This window comes from Lolium rigidum, chromosome 3 (genome assembly GCF_022539505.1).
Source record: "Lolium rigidum isolate FL_2022 chromosome 3, APGP_CSIRO_Lrig_0.1, whole genome shotgun sequence".
Taxonomy (NCBI): domain Eukaryota; kingdom Viridiplantae; phylum Streptophyta; class Magnoliopsida; order Poales; family Poaceae; genus Lolium; species Lolium rigidum.
The window spans coordinates 204,239,726-204,264,847 of record NC_061510.1 but is presented as its reverse complement, the minus strand read 5'-3'; the positions used below and the strand labels follow the sequence as shown (position 1 = coordinate 204,264,847).

The following is a 25,122-nucleotide window of genomic DNA, read 5'->3' as shown; positions in this document are numbered from 1 at the left end:
TCAGGGCTTTGAGAGATGCTAATACAGAACATGCCATCTTGTTTTCCTCATGTTATGTATTGAGATGAGATGATGGTGTGGTTCTTATCTTAGGTTATAAGTTTTCTTTCTCAGACCAAAGATAATTTAGTATGCACTAGAGCCTTAACTTTAAGCTGTGTCGTTGGTACTGGGTCTTTCAATTCTGTGAACTGCCAAAACCTTCAAGACTTTAAATCTAGCAGCGTGCGTATTTCACGGGAAAGCAGTGGTGAGCCAAAATTCCATAGCTCTCCACCATGATAATGCAGAATCATGTATTTACTTTTATGTTAAGTTCAATATATGTACATGCAATGCACACAAAGATATAGATGTGTATGTGTTGAGAATTACTTCAATAATATGAGGAAAACATTTGGTTAAATTATGTTCTGATGATATCGTTGTGCACATGCAATCTGAAGATAGTCAAATTACTTCAGTAATACGAGGAAAACATTTGATTAAATTATGTTCTGGTGATATGGTTCTGCACATGCAATCTGAAGATAGTTGACTGAAGATACTTGTTTTTGGCCTTCTTATGCATGCCCTTAGACATAGGCAAGTGTGGAGTTGCAGTGCGTATGCATGCATGAAACCTGAACATAATGGTGTGGCATTTGTTGGTCTGCTGCATGCTTGCTGCCGGTGTGGTTGAGTTGTTGAAGGATGTTTCTTGTTTGGAAGTACGGTTGAGGAACATAGGATAGAACCCAAACGTAGCATTATGGTTGTTCGGTGAATATTTTGGGGAGGATTAAACTTCTTCAAGAAGTAGCTGTTTAGGAATATTCTGTAAGCCACCTGCTGGATGCATGGTGATCTTGAGCTCGATGCATTTTTGTCTTAAAGAAAATTTTGAGTTGGGTCCTAATCATGATGGAGCACAAGTGCTTCGATCAAACATACACTCAAAACCTGGTAACTGTAGTGATGCTCAGATTAGAAACAGGTTGTAGTTTGATGAAGCTAAATGGTCCTGTTCACAAGTTTGGAGGTGGAGGTGAGAAATATGCGGAAATTGATGACTTCTGAGTTTGAACGGTGTGAGTTTATAAAAGAGATGCTACTTTGTTGAATTGCTGAAGTGTCATATTCTGTTTAGCCACACAGGGAGGTGCATGTGTGTCCGAGGTATCAGGACTAGGCGAGTAAGATGAAGACAATTCAGAGTTTTCTTACTTTGTTTGTAATTTTCTCACTTTATGCAAGCAAGAGTAAAAATAGTGTACCTAGAACAGAGATATAATCTAGTACAGTAACGATGCATAAAAGTAAAGACATGATTCTCAGAAAAGTTGTACTCTGTGTAGTATGAGAAAACTACCTTGATTATGTTCTAATCATATCTTAGAAATACATGGTTGATATATGTTCGGACGTCACTGATTTGGATGTATCAGACACATCTTGTGTATAAATACATCTGAATTTACGATAACTAATATGAAACGGAGACGAAAGCATAAGACAGAATTTAGGTCTAGAGTTTTGCAAGTAAAACAATTTCGCCATTACAGGCAGCATACTTCACAGGATTAATTTGATTTTCATGTGAGATCGTAGCGCATCATGGGCTGGCTCCACGTCCCAACTTCATGCCACGGCCGCGAACATGCCAGCAGCGACGGCGAAGAACATGACGGCCATCTCTACCGACGAATCACGACCACCAAGGGAGGTTGGCGGCGGCGGTGGGGGCAAGTCGGTATTGGCGCGGCTCGCAGGAGACGGCCGTGGTGGTTCTACTGACGCAGCTGCATTATCAAATCGAAGCACTCTGATCAGACATCAATCGCATGCAAGTACGTCCATCGATCTAGCTCGGTGTCAATGTTTCGGCAGTTACCTGAAGCCGGCGCCGGCGACGGCGACGATGCCTCGGTTGACGACGCCGGATCGTAGGGAGGAAGTTGCAGGTCTGGCACTGTAAGATCCATTGATCGGTCAGGAAAAAAAAACAATCACGACGTACATGCGTAGTAAGGTAGAGTTGGATCGATCATGCGAGGCAACTAGTATATATGCATGGAGACTACTTACTGCCGCAGAGTTCGATGGGCGGCTGGACCTGGCCGCAGCTGGTGGGGATCTCGAGTGCGTGGGTGACGTTGACGTCGTAGCCGGTGGACTGGCCGTAGACGCCGTTGGCGATGTAGCAGAGGCAGAACGGGTCGGTGTTGAAGACGGCGCCGTACGCGTCGCAGCACGCAGGCGAGGCCGCCGGCGCGCCCTCGAACATGAACCCGTGGCACGCCTCAAGGCCGCCCAGCATGTCCCGGCAGGAGTCGTCAGCCGCCGACGCCGAGTGGACGAGCGCCACCGCGGCGAGGACGAGGAGGAGAGCGAGCTTGGGAGACGCCATATGCAAGTTGATGTTTCGTGGATCTAGCTAGGTTTTCTTATCAAGTATGCATGGGGGTGCACCTGTTCTTTTTATATAGGGCGCAGTGTCGGCAGGATGGAGAGATCAACCAACTTAATTAGCGTATGTATTTGAACGGGAGACATTGCGTCGTGCAAGGAACGGACAAGTTAATTAGGAGTTGTGCCGGGAAAATTTACTAGTCTTGTCTCCTGTGCTTACCAGGAGCCTGAGGATTAAACGATTCTTTTTTTTTTGAAATAGATTAAACGATTTTTCTACGGGTAAAATTTGTTTTGATTGCCTTGTATCTAATATGGACACGTATAGTATGGAGTATATATACCTGTACAAGAGGAGTACTGTTTATTCTCATGTACTTCATCTCTATGCTATTCAACATACTCCCTTTGTCTATAAACGGATGTCGGAGATTTGTCTAAATTTAGGTGCATCTATGCACTAAAGAATGTCTAGATACATCTAAATTTAAATGAATTTACGACATATTTTTACGAACATAGGTAGTATGTACTTTACCCGTCCCTACAAAGTGCATAAAAGGAAATTCACGCATCTCATTTTTGCTATCTTCATCTCAAATTAATTGACTCAACTTTATCTGGGTATGCATATATCTGACACGTTTTAGTGTATAGATATATGGATATCTAAATTAAACTGAGTCAACTGATTTGGAATAGAGGAAATATATTAATCTTTTGTGTAGAAGAAAGCATAGGAAACACATTTGAAACAATTTGGAGTATCTAATAAGGGAGCGAGTATGGCTCATTGGAAATATATTAATCTCACTCAAACGAGATCACCTAATCTCAGTTGTAACCGACATGCATCCCATGTGTGTAACATAAAAAAATGAGTTGCAACTCGCGTGCAACCCATCTGTAACAAGAAAATCTGAGTTGCAACTCACGTTCAACCCATGTGTAACCGAAAAATCTCAGTTGCAATTTCCGTGGAAGGCAAGTGCAACTGGTGCAACCCTTGTGTATCTAGGAAAATCTCATTTGCAACTCATGTGCAACTCATATGCCAGACAAATCATGTTGCAAATCTTACAGTTCTAAAGTTCAATGAGCTCTAGCTTAATTCTCACTCAAATGAAAATTAGTGAAACCAATCCATCTAGCTCTAAATACTTGTCGCTAATTTTAGACAAAATGTAGGCTGGGAGTAATAATTATTGATTTTGGGAGAACGATCGTACCCGTTAGGGTGATCGGTTTCATGTTATATATTAGGGAAAACCCCCCTAAGTGGTATACACAGAGGTTGTACAATATACGATCGGAGTACTACTCTATATCGTATAGGTACAGATATTACAACTCTAACACCCCTTAAGCTAAACCTGGGAGAGGTTTAGATTACGCTTAAGCTCATCTAATTTCTTCAAACAATGAGTCTTTGTGAAGCCATCATCAATCTGGTCTTTACTAGAGATAAATCGGATGTCAAGTTGTTTTCTAGCAACTTTTTCCCAAACAAAACAGAAATCTATCTCAATATACTTGGTGCGGGCATGGAACATAGGATTAACAGACAGGAAAGTAGCACCATGGTTGTCACACCATAAACATGGTTTCTCCTTAAGTGAAACACCAAGCTCTCGTATAAGTGCTTCAACCCAGATAAGTTCAGCAGTAGCATTAGCCAGGGCTTTGTATTTTGCTTCAGTACTGGATCTTGAGACAGTAGGTTGTTTTCGAGCACTTCAAAAAATAAGATTAGGACCAAAGAAAATAGCAAAGCCACATGTGGAACGTCTATCATCAAGATCGCCAACCCAGTCTGCATTAGAGAAAGCACTAAGTAATGTAGATGAAGACTGCTGAAAAGTAAGCCCAACCTTTAGTGTACCACTGATGTATCTTACTATTCGTTCACTGCAGTCCAATGAGCAGTCGTAGGAGCATGAAGAAACTGACACACCTTGTTTACTGAAAAGGATAAATCAGGTCTAGTGAGAGTCAAATACTGAAACGCATCGACAATGCAACTGTAATGTGTGCTATCATCACAGCCAAGAAGTGATCCATCATGCAAAGACAACTTGTTATTAAGAGCAAGTGGTGTAGGACATGGTGTGCAGTCTTTCATACCAACACCAACCAACAAATCTGTAGCATATTTCTCTTGATTCAAGAGCAAAGAATTAGCACGTTGATGTACTTCAAGACCCAAAAAGAAGTGAAGATTTCCTAGATCCTTGAGAGCAAACTCAGAGCTCAGATTGTGCAATAATGCGGATATAGCTGTATTAGATGAACTAATCACAATGATATCATCAACATAAATAAGGAGAAAAATAGTGACTCCTGACTTAGCAAAGAGGAACAAAGAAGTATCAGCTTTGGAATGAACAAATCCAAGAGTGCTTAACTTAGAGCTGAGACGAGAGTACCATGCTCGAGGTGCCTGTTTCAGTCCATAAAAAGCTTTGTCAAGTTTGCAAATATAGTTTGGATTAGCGGAAGACTCAAAACTAGGTGGTTGTTTCATGTATACATCCTCTTCCAGAACACCATGTAAAAACGCATTCTTGACATCCAGTTGCCGTAAACTCCAATCCCGTGAAACTGAGATGGAGAGAACCAATCTGATAGTAGCAATCTTAACAACAGGACTGAATGTATTCTCATAATCAAGGCCATACCGTTGTTTCAATCCCTTTGCAACAAGACGATCTTTATACCTATCAATAGTACCATCAGCATGTTTCTTGACACAATAGACCCACTTACAGTCAATGACATTGCTATGTAGACGTGGGGGCACAAGGTGCCAGGTTTTGTTGGCAAGAAGAGCATCATATTCATCTTGCATAGCAAGCTTCCAATTTGCATCAGTGAGGGCCTCGCGAAGATTAGTGGGTTCACCTGTAGAAGTTAATAGAGCATATCAAACAGTTCCATCAGTATATATTATGGATTGTTTAATGACTTTTGCAAGCGAGTACGTGGTGCTGGTGTAGGATAACGTAGCATAGAAAAAAAAAATTTCCTACCGCAAACACGCAATCCAAGCCAAGATGCAATCTAGAAGACGGTAGCAACGAGGGGGTATCGAGTCTCACCCTTGAAGAGATTCCAAAGCCTACAAGATGAGGCTCTTGTTGCTGCGGTAGACGTTCACTTGCCGCTTGCAAAAGCGCGTAGAAGATCTTGATCACGATCGGTTCCGGCGCCACGAACGGGCAGCACCTCCGTACTCGGTCACACGTTCGGTTGTTGATGAAGACGACGTCCACCTCCCGTTCCGGCGGGCAGCGGAAGTAGTAGCTCCTCTTGAATCCGACAGGCACGACGGCGTGGTGTCGGTGGCGGTGGAGAACTCCGGCGGAGCTTCGCTAAAGCACGCGGGAGCTATGGAGGAGAGGGGCGGCTAGGGTTTGGGAGGGGGTGGCCGGCCACTCAAGGGGGCGGCCGGGCTGTGATCTTGGGGTGGCCGGCCCCCTCCCCTTGGCCCCTCATTATATAGGTGGAACCCCAAGAGGTGGTGTCCAAGTCTTCGAATAAGACCCGAACCAAAAACCTTCCATAGGAGGGGGAAACCTAGCCAAGCTAGGACTCCCACCAAGGTGGGAGTTCCACCTCCCATGTGGGGGTGGCCGGCCCCCTAAGGGGAGTCCACTTGGGACTCCTCCCCCACTAGGGTTGGCCGGCCATGGAGGTGGAGTCCCATGTGGACTCCACCTTCCTTCGTGGTTTCTTCCGGACTTTTCTAGAACCTTCTAGAACCTTCCATAGAACCTTCCGCGACATTTTTATTCACATAAAATGACATCCTATATATGAATCTTATTCTCCGGACCATTCCAGAACTCCTCGTGATGTCCGGGATCTCATCCGGGACTCCGAACAAATATTCGAACTCCATTCCATATTCAAATACTACCATTTCAACATCCAACTTTAAGTGTGTCACCCTACGGTTCGTGAACTATGCGGACATGGTTGAGTACTCACTCCGACCAATAACCAATAGCGGGATCCGGAGATCCATAATGGCTCCCACATATTCAACGATGACTTTAGTGATCGAATGAACCATTCACATACAATACCAATTCCCTTTGTCTCGCGATATTTTACTTGTCCGAGGTTTGATCTTCGGTATCACTCTATACCTTGTTCAACCTCGTCTCCGACAAGTACTCTTTACTCGTACCGTGGTATGTGGTCTCTTATGAACTTATTCATATGCTTGCAAGACATTAGACGACATTCCACCGAGAGGGCCCAGAGTATATCTATCCGTCATCGGGATGGACAAATCCCACTGTTGATCCATATGCCTCAACTCATACTTTCCGGATACTTAATCCCACCTTTATAGCCACCCATTTACGCGAGTGGTGTTTGATCTAATCAAAGTACCTTTCCGGTATAAGTGATTTATATGATCTCATGGTCATAAGGACTAGGTAACTATGTATCGAAAGCTTATAGCAAATGACTTAATGACGAGATCTTATGCTACGCTTAATTGGGTGTATCCATTACATCATTCATACAATGATATAACCTTGTTATTAATAACATCCAATGTTCATGATTATGAAACTAATCATCCATTAATCAACAAGCTAGTTAAGAGGCATACTAGGGACTCTTTGTTGTTTACATATCACACATGTATCAATGTTTCGGTTAATACAATTATAGCATGGTATATAAACATTTATCATAAACATAAGATATATAATAACCACTTTATTATTGCCTCTTGGGCATATCTCCAACGAGTCTCCCACTTGCACTAGAGTCAATAATCTAGATTACATTGTAAGGAACCTAACACCCATGGCATTCCGGTGTTGGTCATGCTTTGCCCTAGGGAGAGCTTTAGTCAACGGATCCGCTACATTCGGATCGGTGTGTACTTTGCAAATCTTTACTTCTCCATCTTCGATGTACTCGCGAATCGAGTGGTAACGCAGCTTGATATGCTTCAGCCTCTTGTGTGACCTTGGTTCTTGTGCATTGGCGATGGCACCCATGTTGTCACAGTATATGACTAGTGGGTCCAATGCACTCGGAACCACACTGAGCTCTACAATGAACCTCTTCAGCCATACCGCTTCTGATGAAGCCTCTGAAGCCGCTATGTACTCCGATTCTGTTGAAGACTTCGCCACCGTGCACTGCTTCGAGCTTGCCCGGCTTCATCGCAGCACCACTCAATATAAACACGTACCCGGACCGTGACTTAGAGTCATCGGGATCGGTGTTCCAACTTGCATCGGTGTAACTTGTTACAACGAGCTCTTGGTCACCTCCATAACAAAGAAACATATCCTTAGTTCTTTTTAAGTACTTCGGGATATTCTTGACCGCTGTCCGAGTGCTCCATTCCTGGATCACTTTGATATCTGCTAGTCAAACTAACGAGCATGCGCTATATCCGGTCTTGTACATAGCATGGCATACATAATAGAGCCTACTCGCCGAAGCATAGGGGATCCGATTCATCCTTTCTCTTTCTTCTGCCGTAGCCGGTCCTTGAGTCTTACTCAAGACCTTGCCCGGTAACATAGGTAAAAACCCTTTCTTACTTTCGTCCATTCTAAACTTCTTTAGAATCTTGTCCAGGTATGTACTCGCGATAGCCCTATTAGGCGTCTTGATCTATCTCTATAAATCTTGATGCCTAATATATACGATGCTTCACCAAGGTCTTTCATTGAAAAACTATTATTCAAATAACCTTTTACACTTGCTTAATAGTTCTATATCATTCCCAATCAATAATATGTCATCTACATATAATATCGGGAATGCTACGGAGCTCCCACTCACTTTCTTGTAAATACAGGCCTCTCCATGACACTCGTATAAACCCGAAGTCTTTGATCACCTTATCAAAGCGTCGGTTCCAACTTCTTGATGCTTGCTTCGATCCATAGATTGAACGCTGAAGTTTGCATACTTTGTCGGCATTTTTAGGATCGACAAAACCTTTGGGTTGTACCATATACAACTCTTCCTCAATGTCTCCATTAAGGAACGCCGTTTTGACATCCATCCGCCAAATCTCATAATCGAAAAATGCAGCTATTGCTAACAAAATCCTCACAGATTTTAGCTTCGCTACGGGTGAGAAAGTCTCATCGTAGTCAACTCCTTGAATTTGTCGGAAACCCTTTGCGACAAGTCGAGCTTTATAGACGAGTAATATTACCATCGGCATCTGTTTTTCTCTTGAAGATCCATTTATTCTCGACAGCCTTTCGGCTATCAGGTAAGTCTACCAAAGTCCATACTTTGTTATCATACATGGATCCCATTTCGGATTTCATGGCTTCTTGCCATTTGTTGGAATCTCGGCTCATCATCGCTTCTTCATACGTCGCAGGGTCCTCATCATTGTTATCCACAATCATGACATTTAGACAAGGATCATACCAATAAGGAGTGGCACGTTCCCTTGTCGATCTGCGAGATTCAGTAGTTTCCTCGTTCGAAGTTTCATGATCATTATCATTAGCTTCCTCTGTTGCCGGTGTAGGCGGTACGGGTACAACTTCCGGTACTGCGCTACTCTGATCAACGAGTATAGATTCATCAATCTCATCGAGTTCTACTTTTCTTCCAGTCACTTCTTTAGTGAGAAATTCTTTCTCAAGAAAGGTTCCGTTCTTAGAAACAAAGATTTTGCCTTCGGATCTGTGATAGAAAGTGTACCCTATAGTTTCCTTAGGGTATCCTATGAAGACGCATTTCTCCGCTTTGGGTTCTAGCTTGTCCGGTTGTAACTTTTTTACATAGGCTTCGCAACCCCAAACTTTAAGGAACGACAGCTTAGGTTTCTTATTAAACCATAATTCATACGGTGTCGTTTCTACGGATTTTGATGGTGCTCTATTTAAAGTGAATGCGGCTGTCTCTAATGCATAACTCCAAAATGATAACGGCAAATCAGTAAGAGACATCATAGAACGAACCATATCTAAGAGAGTTCGATTACGACGTTCGGACACACCGTTTCGTTGTGGTGTTCCCGGCGGTGTCAATTGTGAAAGTATTCCGCATTTCTTTAAATGCATGCCAAACTCATAACTCGGATATTCACCTCCACGATCGGATCGTAGAAATTTGATCTTCTTGTTACGTTGATTTTCTACTTCACTTTGGAATTCCTTAAACTTCTCAAAAGTTTCGGATTTATGTTTCATGAAATAGATATACCCATATCTACTCGGATCATCCGTGAAGGTTAGAACATAACGATAACCACCGCGCGATGCTACACTCATTGGTCCGCACACATCGGTATGTATGATTTCCAATAAGTCAGTAGCTCGCTCCATCATACCGGAAAATGGAGTCTTAGTCATTTTTCCCATTAGACATGCTTCGCATCTATCAAGTGACTCAAAGTCAAGTGATTCAAGTAATCCATCAGTATGGAGTTTCTTCATGCGTTTCACTCCAATATGACCAAGACGACTGATGGCGTGTATTTCACACGTTCGTTGGGCAACCCCAAGAGGAAGGTATGATGCGCACAGCAGCAAGTTTTCCCTCAGAAAGAAACCAAGGTTTATCGAACCAGGAGGAGCCAAGAAGCACGTTGAAGGTTGATGGCGGCGAGATGTAGTGCGGCGCAACACCGGGGATTCCGGCGCCAACGTGGAACCCGCACAACACAACCAAAGTACTTTGCCCCAACGAAACAGATGAGGTTGTCAATCTCACCGGCTTGCCGTAACAAAGGATTAACCATATTGTGTGGAAGATGATTGTTTGCAGAAAATAGTAAAACAAGTATTGCAAGTAGATTGTATTTCAAGTAAAGAGAATTGGACCGGGGTCCACAGTTCACTAGAGGTGTCTCTCCCATAAGACGAACAACATGTTGGGTGAACAAATTACGGTTGGGCAATTGACAAATAAAGAGAGCATGACCATGCACATACATATCATGATGAGTATAGTGAGATTTAATTGGGCATTACGACAAAGTACATAGACCGCCATCCAACCGCATCTATGCCTAAAAAGTCCACCTTCGAAGTTATCATCCGAACCCCTCCGAGTATTAAGTTGCAAAGCAACGGACAATTGCATTAAGTATGGTGCGTAATGTAATCAACAACTACATCCTTAGACATAGCATCAATGTTTTATCCCTAGTGGCAACAAGCACAACACAACCTTAGAACTTTCGTCACTCGTCCCGGTGTCAATGCGAGCATGAACCCACTATCGAGCATAAGTACTCCCTCTTGGAGTTAAAAGCATCTACTTGGCCGGAGCATCTACTAGTAACGGAGAGCATGCAAGATCATAAACAACACATAAGCATAACTTTGATAATCAACATAACAAGTATTCTCTATTCATCGGATCCCAACAAACGCAACATATAGAATTACGGATAGATGATCTTGATCATGTTAGGCAGCTCACAAGATCCGACAATGATAGCACAATGGGGAGAAGACAACCATCTAGCTACTGCTATGGACCCATAGTCCAGGGGTAGACTACTCACACATCACACCGGAGGCGACCATGGCGGCGTAGAGTCCTCCGGGAGATGATTCCCCTCTCCGGCAGGGTGCCGGAGGCGATCTCCTGGATCCCCCGAGATGGGATCGGCGGCGACGGCGTCTCAGTAAGGTTTTCCGTATCGTGGTTCTCGGTACTGGGGGTTTCGTCACGGAGGCTTTAAGTAGGCGGAAGGGCAAGTCAAGAGGCGGCACGGGGGGCCCACACCATAGGCCGGCGCGGCCAGGGGTGGGGCCGCGCCGCCTAGGGTTTGGCCACCCCGTGGCCCCTCTTCGTCTCGTCTTCGGACTTCCGGAAGCTTCGTGGAAAAATAGGCCCCCGGGCTTTGATTTCGTCCAATTCCGAGAATATTTCCTTACTAGGATTTCTGAAACCAAAAACAGCAGAAAACAACAGAATCGGCACTTCGGCATCTTGTTAATAGGTTAGTTCCGTAAAATGCACGAATATGACATAAAGTGTGCATAAAACATGTAGATAACATCAATAATGTGGCATGGAACATAAGAAATTATCGATACGTCGGAGACGTATCAGCATCCCCAAGCTTAGTTCTGCTCGTCCCGAGCAGGTAAAACGATAACACGGATAATTTCCGGAGTGACATGCCATCATAATCTTGATCATACTATTTGTAAAGCATATGTAGTGAATGCAGCGATCAAAACAATGTGTATGACATGAGTAAACAAGTGAATCATAAAGCAAAGACTTTTCATGAATAGCACTTCAAGACAAGCATCAATAAGTCTTGCATAAGAGTTAACTCATAAAGCAATAATTCAAAGTAAAGGTATTGAAGCAACACAAAAGAAGATTAAGTTTCAGCGGTTGCTTTCAACTTGTAACATGTATATCTCATGGATATTGTCAACATAGAGTAATATAATAAGTGCAATAAGCAAGTATGTAGGAATCAATGCACAGTTCACACAAGTGTTTGCTTCTTGAGGTGGAGAGAAATAGGTGAACTGACTCAACATTGAAAGTAAAAGAATGGTCCTCATAGAGGAAAAGCATCGATTGCTATATTTGTGCTAGAGCTTTGATTTTGAAAACATGAAACAATTTTGTCAACGGTAGTAATAAAGCATATGCATCATGTAAATTATATCTTATAAGTTGCAAGCCTCATGCATAGTGTACCAATAGTGCCCGCACCTTGTCCTAATTAGCTTGGACTACCCGGATTATCACCGCAATACATATGCTTTAACCAAGTTTCACAAAGGGGTACCTCTATGCCGCCTGTACAAAGGTCTAAGGAGAAAGCTCGCATTTGGATTTCTCGCTTTTGATTATTCTCAACTTAGACATCCATACCGGGACAACATAGACAACAGATAATGGACTCCTCTTTTAATGCTTTAGCATTCAACAACAATTAATTCTTTTCTCATTAGAGACTTGAGGATATTTGTCCAAAACTGAAACTTCCACCATGAATCATGGCTTTAGTTAGCGGCCCAATGTTCTTCTCTCACAATATGCATGCTCAAACCATTCAACTCAGTGTAGATCGCCCTTACTTCAGACAAGACGAACATGCATAGCAACTCACATGAAATTCAACAATAGTTGATGGCGTTCCCCAGTAAACATGGTTATCGCACAACAAGCAACTTAAAGAGATAAAGTGCATAATTACATATTCAATACCACAATAGTTTTTAAGCTATTTGTCCCATGAGCTATATATTGCAAAGGTGAATGATGGAATTTTAAAGGTAGCACTCAAGCAATTTACTTTGGAATGGCGGGAAAATACCATGGTATAGGTAGATATGGTGGACACAAATGGCATAGTGGTTGGCTCAAGTATTTTGGATGCATGAGAAGTATTCCCTCTCGATACAAGGTTTAGGCTAGCAAGGCTTATTTGAAACAAACACAAGGATGAACCGGTGCAGCAAAACTCACATAAAAGACATATTGAAAACATTATAAGACTCTACACCGTCTTCCTTGTTGTTCAAACTCAATACTAGAAATTATCTAGACCTTAGAGAAACCAAATATGCAAACCAAATTTTAGCATGCTCTATGTATTTCTTCATTAATGGGTGCAAAGCATATGATGCAAGAGATTAAACATGAGCACAACAATTGCCAAGTATCACATTACCCAAGACATTTATAGCAATTACTACATGTATCATTTTCCAATTCCAACCATATAACAATTTAACGAAGGAGAAACTTCGTCATGAATACTATGAGTAGAAACCAAGGACATACTTGTCCATATGCTACAGCGGAGCGTGTATCTCTCCCATAAAGTGAATGCTAGGATCCATTTTATTCAAACAAAACAAAAAACAAAAACAAACCGACGCTCCAAGAAAAAGCACATAAGATGTGATGGAATAAAAATATAGTTTCAGGGGAGGAACCTGATAATGTTGTCGATGAAGAAGGGGATGCCTTGGGCATCCCCAAGCTTAGACGCTTGAGTCTTCTTGATATATGCAGGGGTGAACCACCGGGTGCATCCCCAAGCTTAGAGCTTTCACTCTCCTTGATCATGTTGCATCATACTCCTCTCTTGATCCTTGAAAACTTCCTCCACACCAAACTCGAAACAACTCATTAGAGGGTTAGTGCACAATATAAATTGACATATTCAGAGGTGACACAATCATTCTTAACACTTCTGGACATTGCATAATGCTACTGGACATTAGTGGATCAAAGAAATTCATCCAACATAGCGAAAGAGGCAATGCGAACTAAAAGGCAGAATCTGTCAAAACAGAACAGTTCGTATTGACGAATTTTAAAATGGCACCAGACTTGCTCAAATGAAAATGCTCAAATTTAATGAAAGTTGCGTACATATCTGAGGATCATGCACGTAAATTGGCATAATTTTCTGAGCTACCTACAGGGAGGTGGACCCAGATTCGTGACAGCAAAGAAATCTGGAACTGCGCAGTAATCCAAATCTAGTACTTACTTTTCTATCAACGGCTTAACTTGGCACAACAAAACATAAAACTAAGATAAGGAGAGGTTGCTACAGTAGTAAACAACTTCCAAGACACAAAATAAAAACAAAGTACTGTAGGTAAAAACATGGGTTGTCTCCCATAAGCGCTTTTCTTTAACGCCTTTCAGCTAGGCGCGAAAGTGTGTATCAAGTATTATCAAAGGGTGGTACTTCTACAGCGGGGTGTGGGCTTTTCTCAACCAGGCATAGTATATTAGATACATAAGTTCTAGCATCTCCCTTTTCATTAGTCTTAGGCGTGCTACTCTCATCAAACAAATTTTCAGGAACAAGCCAAGCATAATTATTTTCTAGTGCATCATTCATAGCTAGGAGCTTACATGGTATTGGTGCTTTGATCTCCCCTCCATCATCAATATTATTAGTGTATCTTATTCTATCCATATCCATCTTTTCAAGGAGACTAACAAAATTAGTAGGAGAACCAAGCATATTAAATTTAGCAAACACCTTTCTAGCTTCTCTTGCTAGACCACCAAATTCTCTAAGAAGGGTTTCTAATACAAAATCTTTCTTTTCCCCTTCTTTCATATCACCAAGTGTGAGAAACTTGTGTTGGATTATAGGATTAAGATTAACAAATTTAGTTTCCAACAGGCGAACTAAATCCGCGGCAGCAATTTCATAAGTAGGCGCAAGGTCTACCAAGTGTCTATCCTCAAAATCGTCAATAGTACTAACATGGTTGAAGAATTCTTCTATATTATTTCTCCCAACTATAGACCCACGTCCTACCGGTATGTCTTTGGTGGTAAAATTAAAAGGAAACATGATGAAATAAGTAAAGTAAAGTAAATGCAAGTAACTAATTTTTTTGTGTTTTTGATATAGCAAACAAGATAGCAAACAAAGTAAAACTAGCAACTAATTTTTTTTGTATTTTGATTTAGTGCAGCAAACAAAGTAGTAAATAAAACTAAGCAAGACAAAAACAAAGTAAAGAGATTGAGAAGTGGAGACTCCCCTTGCAGCGTGTCTTGATCTCCCCGGCAACGGCGCCGGAAAAAGAGCTTGATGGCGTGTATTTCACACGTTCGTTGGGCAACCCCAAGAGGAAGGTATGATGCGCACAGCAGCAAGTTTTCCCTCGGAAAGAAACCAAGGTTTATCGAACCAGGAGGAGCCAAGAAGCACGTTGAAGGTTGATGGCGGCGAGATGTAGTGCGGCGCAACACCGGGGATTCCGGCGCCAACGTGGAACCTGCACAACACAACCAAAGTACTTTGCCCCAACGAAACAGTGAGGTTGTCAATCTCACCGGCTTGCTGTAACAAAGGATTAACCGTATTGTGTGGAAGATGATTGTTTGCAGAAAACAGTAAAACAGTATTGCAGTAGATTGTATTTCAGTAAAGAGAATTGGACCGGGGTCCACAGTTCACTAGAGGTGTCTCTCCCATAAGACGAACGAGCATGTTGGGTGAACAAATTACAGTTGGGCAATTGACAAATAAAGAGAGCATGACCATGCACATACATATCATGATGAGTATAGTGAGATTTAATTGGGCATTACGACAAAGTACATAGACCGCCATCCAAGCTGCATCTATGCCTAAAAAGTCCACCTTCGAGGTTATCATCCGAACCCCCTCCGGTATTAAGTTGCAAAGCAACGAGACAATTGCATTAAGTATGGTGTGTAATGTAATCAACAACTACATCCTTAGACATAGCATCAATGTTTTATCCCTAGTGGCAACGAGCACAACACAACCTTAGAACTTTACGTCACTCGTCCCGGTGTCAATGCGGGCATGAACCCACTATCGAGCATAAGTACTCCCTCTTGGAGTTAAAAGCATCTACTTGGCCAGAGCATCTACTAGTAACGGAGAGCATGCAAGATCATAAACAACACATAAGCATAAGTTTGATAATCAACATAACAAGTATTCTCTATTCATCGGATCCCAACAAACGCAACATATAGAATTACAGATAGATGATCTTGATCATGTTAGGCAGCTCACAAGATCCGACAATGATAGCACAATGGGGAGAAGACAACCATCTAGCTACTGCTATGGACCCATAGTCCAGGGGTAGACTACTCACACATCACACCGGAGGCGACCATGGCGGCGTAGAGTCCTCCGGGAGATGATTCCCCTCTCCGGCAGGGTGCCGGAGGCGATCTCCTGGATCCCCCGAGATGGGATCGGCGGCGACGGCGTCTCAGTAAGGTTTTCCGTATCGTGGTTCTCGGTGCGGGGGTTTCGTCACGGAGGCTTTAAGTAGGCGGAAGGGCAAGTCAAGAGGCGGCACGGGGGCCCACACCATAGGCCGGCGCGGCCGGGGGTGGGGCCGCGCCGCCCTAGGGTTTGGCCACCCCGTGGCCCCTCTTCGTCTCGTCTTCGGACTTCCGGAAGCTTCGTGGAAAAATAGGCCCCTGGGCTTTGATTTCGTCCAATTCCGAGAATATTTCCTTACTAGGATTTCTGAAACCAAAAACAGCGAGAAAACAGAATCGGCACTTCGGCATCTTGTTAATAGGTTAGTTCCAGAAAATGCACGAATATGACATAAAGTGTGCATAAAACATGTAGATAACATCAATAATGTGGCATGGAACATAAGAAATTATCGATACGTCGGAGACGTATCAACGACAGTGCCACATATAAGTAGAATTATCATTCAATTTAATTCGCTTAGCATCAATGTTATGTATATGCGTATCACTACTATCGAGATCTAATAGAAATAAGCCATTCTTTTCTGGTGCTCGACCATAAAAGATATTATTCATAAAAATAGAACAACCATTATTCTCAGATTTGAATGAATAACCGTCTTGCATTAAACAAGATCCGGATATAATGTTCATGCTCAACGCAGGTACATAATAACAATTATTTAGGCTTAAAACTAATCCCGAAGGTAGATGTAGAGGAAGTGTGCCGATTGCGATCACATTGACCTTGGATCCGTTTCCAACGCGCATCGTCACTTCATCTTTCAGCAGTTGTCGTTTATTCTTTAGTTCCTGTTTCGAGTTACAAATATGAGCAACCGAACCAGTATCAAATACCCAGGTACTAGAACGAGAACCAGTGAAATGAACATCTATAACATGTATATCCGATATACCTTCTTTCTTCTTCTTGACAAGGCCGCTCTTCAGATCTGCCAAATACTTGGAGCAATTACGCTTCCAGTGTCCCTTCTCCTTGCAATAATAGCACTCAGCATCAGGCTTAGGGCCGTTCTTAGGTTTCATAGGAGGCGTGGCAGCTTTCTTGCCACCCTTCTTGAATTTTCCCTTAGACTTGCCCTGTTTCTTGAAACCGGTGGTCTTGTTGACCATCAACACTTGGTGCTCTTTCTTGATCTCAATCTCAGCAGCTTTTAGCATGCCAAAAAGTTCAGGTAACTCCTTGTTCATGTTACGCATGTTGTAGTTCATCACAAAGTTCTTGTAACTTGGTGGCGGTGATTGAAGGACACGATTAATCCCCGATCTGTTAGGAATCACTATTCCCAAGTCACCGAGTTTCTTCGCATGCCCGGTCATGGCGAGCATGTGCTCACTAATGGAGCTGCCTTCTTCCATCATACAGCTGAAGAAATGTTTCGATGCTTCATAGCATTCCACGGCCGCATGAGTCTCAAAAATAGCTTTCAACTCATGAGGATCGTGGTGCTCAAAACGTTTTTGAAGATCGGATTCCAGACTGTACAGGATAGCACACTGAACTTGAGAGTACCGAGTTTTCCGAGTCTCGTAAACAGCTTTTACTTCATCGGTTTCAGTTTACGCAGGAGGGTCACCTAGCGGTGCATCAAGCACATATTGCAGATTTCCGCCAGAGAGGAAGATCCTCACATGACGGAACCAGTCGGTGAAGTTGCTACCGTTGCTCTTAAGTTTTTCTTTCTCTAGGAACTGGTTAAAATTGATTGGGGACGCCATCTCAACAACATATATTTGCAATAGTTTAGACTAAGTTTATGACAAATTGAGTTCAAATTTTAATTCAACATAATTAAAAATCTAGGTGAACTCCCACTCAAAACAATATCCCTCGCATTGTCTTAGTGATCACACGAACCAAATCCACCGCACCTAAACCCGATCATCACGAGAAAAGGTGTGATTTCAATGGCGAACACTCAAAGTGTTCATCATATCAATCATATGATTCATGCTCTACCTTTCGGTATCATGTGTTCCGAGACCATGTCCGTACATGCTAGGCTCGTCAAGGCCACCTTAGTATCCGCATGTGCAAAACTGTCTTGCACCCGTTGTATGTACTTATTGAATCTATCACACCCGATCATCACGAGATGCTTCGAAACGACAAGACTTGATAACGGTGCTACTAAGGATGAACACTTTATTATCTTGAGATTTTAGTGAGGGATCATCTTATAATGCTACCGTCGCGATCTAAGCAAAATAAGATGCATAAAAGGATTAACATCACATGCGGTTCATATGTGATATGATATGGCCCTTTTGTCTTTGCGCCTTTGATCTTCATCTCCAAAGCACGGACATGATCTCCATCATCTTCGGGCATGATCTCCATCATCATCGGCGTAGCGTCAAGGTCAATGGCGCCGTCTTCATGATTGTCCTCCATGTAGCAACTATTACAACTACCTTGAAATACTACTCAACATGAAATTTAAAGACAACCATAAGGCTCCTGCCGGTTGCCACAATACAATAATGATCATCTCATACATATTCATCATCACATTATGGCCATATCACATCACCAAACCCTGCAAAAACAAGTTAGACGCTCTCTAATTTGGTTTGCATATTTTACGTGGTTTAGGGTTTTCGATATAGATCTAATCTACCTACGAACATGAACCACAACGTTGATACTAATGTTGTCAATAGAAGAGTAAATTGAATCTTTACTATAGTAGGAGAGACGAGACACCCACAAAGCCTCTTATGCAATACAAGTTGCATGTCGAACGAGGAACAAGTCTCATGAACGCGGTCATGTAAAGTTAGTCCGAGCCGCTTCATCCCACTATGCCATAAAGATGCAAAGTACTCAACTAAAGATAACAAGAGCATCAACGCCCACAAAACCATTGTGTTCTACTCGTGCAACCATCTATGCATAGACACGGCTCTGATACCACTGTAGGATAACGTAGCATAGAAAACAAAAAATTTCCTACCGCAAACACGCAATCCAAGCCAAGATGCAATCTAGAAGACGGTAGCAACGAGGGGGTATCGAGTCTCACCCTTGAAGAGATTCCAAAGCCTACAAGATGAGGCTCTTGTTGCTGCGGTAGACGTTCACTTGCCGCTTGCAAAAGCGCGTAGAAGATCTTGATCACGATCGGTTCCGGCGCCACGAACGGGCAGCACCTCCGTACTCGGTCACACGTTCGGTTGTTGATGAAGACGACGTCCACCTCCCGTTCCGGCGGGCAGCGGAAGTAGTAGCTCCTCTTGAATCCGACAGCACGACGGCGTGGTGTCGGTGGCGGTGGAGAACTCCGGCGGAGCTTCGCTAAAGCACGCGGGAGCTATGGAGGAGAGGGGGCGGCTAGGGTTTGGGAGGGGGTGGCCGGCCACTCAAGGGGGCGGCCAGGCTGTGGTCTTGGGGTGGCCGGCCCCCTCCCCTTGGCCCCTCATTATATAGGTGGAACCCCAAGAGGTGGTGTCCAAGTCTTCGAATAAGACCCGAACCAAAAACCTTCCATAGGAGGGGGAAACCTAGCCAAGCTAGGACTCCCACCAAGGTGGGAGTTCCACCTCCCATGTGGGGGTGGCCGGCCCCCTAAGGGGGAGTCCACTTGGGACTCCTCCCCCACTAGGGTTGGCCGGCCATGGAGGTGGAGTTCCATGTGGACTCCACCTTCCTTGGTGGTTTCTTCCGGACTTTTCTAGAACCTTCTAGAACCTTCCATAGAACCTTCCGCGACATTTTTATTCACATAAAATGACATCCTATATATGAATCTTATTCTCCGGACCATTCCGGAACTCCTCGTGATGTCCGGGATCTCATCCGGGACTCCGAACAAATATTCGAACTCCATTCCATATTCAAATACTACCATTTCAACATCCAACTTTAAGTGTGTCACCCTACGGTTCGTGAACTATGCGGACATGGTTGAGTACTCACTCCGACCAATAACCAATAGCGGGATCTGGAGATCCATAATGGCTCCCACATATTCAACGATGACTTTAGTGATCGAATGAACCATTCACATACAATACCAATTCCCTTTGTCTCGCGATATTTTACTTGTCCGTGGTTTGATCTTCGGTATCACTCTATACCTTGTTCAACCTCGTCTCCTGACAAGTACTCTTTACTCGTACCGTGGTATGTGGTCTCTTATGAACTTATTCATATGCTTGCAAGACATTAGACGACATTCCACCGAGAGGGCCCAGAGTATATCTATCCGTCATCGGGATGGACAAATCCCACTCGTTGATCCATATGCCTCAACTCATACTTTCCGGATACTTAATCCCACCTTTATAGCCACCCATTTACGCAGTGGTGTTTGATGTAATCAAAGTACCTTTTCGGTATAAGTGATTTATATGATCTCATGGTCATAAGGACTAGGTAACTATGTATCGAAAGCTTATAGCAAATAACTTAATGACGAGATCTTATGCTACGCTTAATTGGGTGTATCCATTACATCATTCATACAATGATATAACCTTGTTATTAATAACATCCAATGTTCATGATTATGAAACTAATCATCCATTAATCAACAAGCTAGTTAAGAGGCATACTAGGGACTCTTTGTTGTTTACATATCACACATGTATCAATGTTTCGGTTAATACAATTATAGCATGGTATATAAACATTTATCATAAACATAAGATATATAATAACCACTTTATTATTGCCTCTTGGGCATATCTCCAACAGCTGGTGGCTCTGGACTGGAAGCGGTACGAAAAACAGGACCCGGACCAACTACTGCTTCTGCCTGGGCATCATTTTGTCTCATGTATGTGTCACTGCCTGCAGGACGAGGAATTGCAACATGCATGTCATCATTTTGGAGCATCTGTGCGTCGGTATCTGCAACAACGCCAGGACCAGCTGCACTCGATCCCACAGCAGTGTTAGCTGTGGCAGCTTCTCCAGCAGGTGGACATGCTGCTATGGTGCCTGCACCAACCGGGCCAGTAGCATCGGCATCCTCACATGGGCGGGCAGAGGAGGGAACAGAGGGAGGCCTTGCAGGCGACGTGGCGGGCGCGAAACGGAGCGACGGACCCAAACCGGCACGTCCATCAGCAACAGCGGAAGCACTCTGATGGGCGGGAACCTGCACCTCGGGAGAAGACCACACGTGATCCAAGATAGATTCTGTAGCAGAATCTCGCTCGGGATCGCTGCAGATTTCATATACAATTTGTTGTTGACTGACAGTATCATTTGCTATGCAGTTTTCACCAGTTTGCCCTGAATTTCGGCTAGTTTCTTCAGCATCTCCGGTGGACATAGTTACAGCTGGAACCTGCAGAGGATTAACAACAGGAACTAGTTGCAAAACATGATCATTAGCATGCACACCCCTATCATCTGGATAAGCGGAAGACAAAGGTGGTTCATTTGGGAGAAGAAGAATTTCTTCACTGAGACGGCGATCAACATTGGGATGAAGAGAGGCAAACGGAAAAATGTTTTCATCAAACATAATATCACGAGAAATGTAGACACGCCCAGTAGTAACATCAAGGCATTTGACTCCTTTGTGAAGAGGACTATACCCAAGAAAAACACATTGTTTAGAGCGAAACGAGAGTTTGTGTTTGTTGTAGGGACGAAGATTAGGCCAACAGGCACAACCAAAAACACGAAGCAGATCATAATTAGGGGAAACTTGAAGAAGCTTATGGGTAGGTGTATCAAGGTTAATAACTTTTGTAGGAAGGAGATTAATCAAGAATGTGGCTGTGAGAAAAGCATCATCCAAGAATTTTAAAGGCATAGACGCATTGGCAAGTAAGGAAAGACCAACTTCAACAATATGCCGATGTTTGCGTTCAGCAGATCCATTTTGTTGATGAGCAGCGGGCATGCGACATGATGAGTGATGCCCACTTTTTGGAAGAAACTGTTGAGTTTTTCATATTCACCACCCCAATCAGTTTGCATAGTAATGATTTTCCTACCAAATTTACGTTCAACAAACTGCTGAAAATTAAGAAAGACTTGGTACACCTCAGATCGTTTCTTAAGTAAATAAATCCAAGTAAACATACTAAAATCATCAATGAGGCTTACATAGTATGAATGCTTGCCGACAGAAAGAGGAGCTGGTCCCCATACATCAGAAAAGATCTGTTCCAAGGGAACAGTGGATACACTGAAGAAGATGGGATAGGGTAGCTGATGACTCTTGGCCCGTTGGCAAGGATCACATACATGAGCATTTATGTCTGGATAGTATGACAAATTATTCTTCCTAAGAACTTGCTGAACAATAAAAGAGGATGGATGTCCAAGACGACGATGACAGGTGGAGGAGGTGGGCTTGATAGTGACTAGAGCATGCTTTGATGAAGGCGTGGAGGCAGGGACAAGGGGGTACAAGCCACCTTGACATGGACCCGTAAACAGGACGTGTTGCGTTGCCTGATCCTTAATCAAGAAAAAAAAAGTGAATTTCAATGAAAGCATTGTTGTCTAAGAAAATCTTATAAGCAGAAAGCAAATTCATAGATGCACTTGGAACGTGTAGAATATTTTTAAGATGGAGAGAGCTATGAGGGGTGTGATGGGGTATATTGAAGGTGGTAAATAAGTATACATACAAAACATGTATACCTGACAGCTATTGTACAACCAATGGTAGACTATTTTTGTACATCTCTCAGGACTCTCTAAAAATAAGGGTCTATATTACTGTAGTAAGTCTGTATACTTCATGACCTACTATGTTTTTTGCACTTCTCGCACTTCTCCCCAGTCGGCCGTATACTCATCGAAACGAAGGCATGCATTTCCCCGGATAATTCCTGACGGTTGATTTTTATTATCCTTCCTAGGGGGTTGTGCACTTTCTAAACTAGAGTAAGACTACTCATAGTAGGAGTAAAATAGGTAGTAACATCACACATTCTAAAACATTTTGATGATATGACATGACAATAAATGAAGAAATAGACTGAGATGGTCTACAACCTAATAAATATAACCTTGCATGATACCACACATATGTTAATACCCACTATAGAGGTTGTAACATAGAGTAGTAACATGTGCATGTTACTACTCTGCGGTACTCCCCACTATAACTAGTCTTATGTACCTTGGAAACCTAAATAATTTGGCATAGTGCAATAATCTTATGAGTCATAACAACGATAAGATCTTATAAACCTTGGAAATCCTAACCATGCGCATTATAGTACAAATTGGATCCCTGAGATTATTGTTGAATGTACAACGACTAATTCTTGATGCGCTAGCCAACTCAATCAAAAGTATGGACTAATGGAAAAAGAGCTAGGCAATATATCAATATTTTAACAATGTCTTTCATGATCGGGGGACGGCGGTGCTTTTGAAGATGCTGGATTCCTTGTGTTGTCTTGGTGGTGTTAGTACGGCTGCTAAAAGGAATAGATCATTGTAGTGGGACCTTTTTTTTGTTGTGTGCATCCGTAATGCCGCTAGACCAATGCGTTGTCGCAGAGGCTGGATCTAATTGGTATCTTCTTGATATTAATATATGCTCTTTGTCGGAAAAAAAACATCGTCCCTCACGTCTAGGCTAATTTAGTCCTTAGACATGGGTTCGATGTAGGCCGCATAAATTTTTTAATAGTGTGTTGGCGGGGTCTTGAACTTGAAGACTCTTGGTTCTGATAGCATATTAAATTTATGCACTAGCCAACTATCCCAAAAGTTTGAATTCATGTAAAAGGGCTAGGCAATATATTTATATGTTTACACACACCCACGTGTATGATCTTGAATCTGAGACTTATTGGCTATGATTTCATATAGAATTGATGCACTGACCAACTATCCCAAAAAATTGAACCGAGGAAATGGGATAGGAAATACATTTATTTCAACACTAACCCCCAATATGTCTCCGTTGAATAAATTGGCATACATACACCTCTTGTTGTCTCTAAGGGACCCAAGATGGTATGGGTTCCTAAAAGTAATTAACTTGCTTTGTAGAGTTACTCCTTCGACGAGAAAGAATGGATGCATGATAGTGGATGTACCTAATCATATGACCAAAGGTAACGAGATGTTCTTTGATTTTAGGTCACTTAGTGCACTGTACAATATAATATTTGCAGATAATTCTCAATAAATGGTAATCAGACTATATAAATTGCCCCTATCCAAGGGATAAAGATACAAGCTCACCCACAAGCAGAATTTCTACTCACCCAACGGAGAAGGAAACAGGAAGACCAAGAAATCTTCATAATCAAGGCTAAACATCATGTTCCCAAATACCTATGTGAGATAAGATGCTGGCTCTTCCATTCATCAGTTAATCACCTCCAAGCCACAGACATCAAATGAGAGGTTTGATTGGGTGCTTGACAATAAACAAGTTATCCTCTAAGAGACTAACAAGTTTAAGATGAGATATAACTAAAATCATATGAGGAAAGCTTTAGCATGTACCTTAGAGAGAAGGAAGCTTGGGGGTACGTAGAGCTAGAAAATGAGAAGAAGAAGAAGCATGTGAGGAGATCCAAAGTAGCTCATGGTCCTCAATATCACACAGTTGTTGAGATTGACAACTTGGGAGATGAAGAGAATGTTTCGAGGGGGGTCCAAGAGGATCGATATCCTATTCCTAACGACACTCGAGGAAGAAGAGGAAATTGATGAGGAAGACGACTCACCTAGGATCAGGCTCAAGTGGTAGTGATGGTGATACTCTAACTACAACTCATTCAGGGTTAAAAGAATCCACTCAAACTATTGTCATTTCAAGTGATCATGGAGGAGAAGCGAACATGACAAGAGAAGACACTCCTTATTCCTAGGTCCTAGGACTCTGGGTAGATTTTGTGTTCTCATTTTGGTGTCTTGGTGCCAAAAGAGGAGAAGAGAGCAATTTAAAGGCAACGATGATTTTTTTATGGGAGCTTGGAGAGATACAAGACTAAATGTCTATCTATATGTTATTGTCTTGTAAAATCTATTAATGTGCTATGTTTTAT

At 42.6% G+C, this 25,122-nt stretch overlaps 1 protein-coding gene across 1 annotated transcript; it reads right to left on the bottom strand.

Moving 5' to 3' along the window:
- Positions 1–1,620: 1,620 nt before the first annotated feature.
- LOC124695977 (non-specific lipid transfer protein GPI-anchored 19-like) lies at positions 1,621–2,389 on the bottom strand. Its single transcript, XM_047228772.1, has 3 exons — positions 2,068–2,389; positions 1,874–1,951; positions 1,621–1,781 (listed from the first exon to the last, which is right to left on the bottom strand). Exons 1-3 carry the CDS (start codon positions 2,387–2,389, stop codon positions 1,621–1,623), a joined length of 561 nt encoding a protein of 186 aa, XP_047084728.1.
- Positions 2,390–25,122: the final 22,733 nt, after the last annotated feature.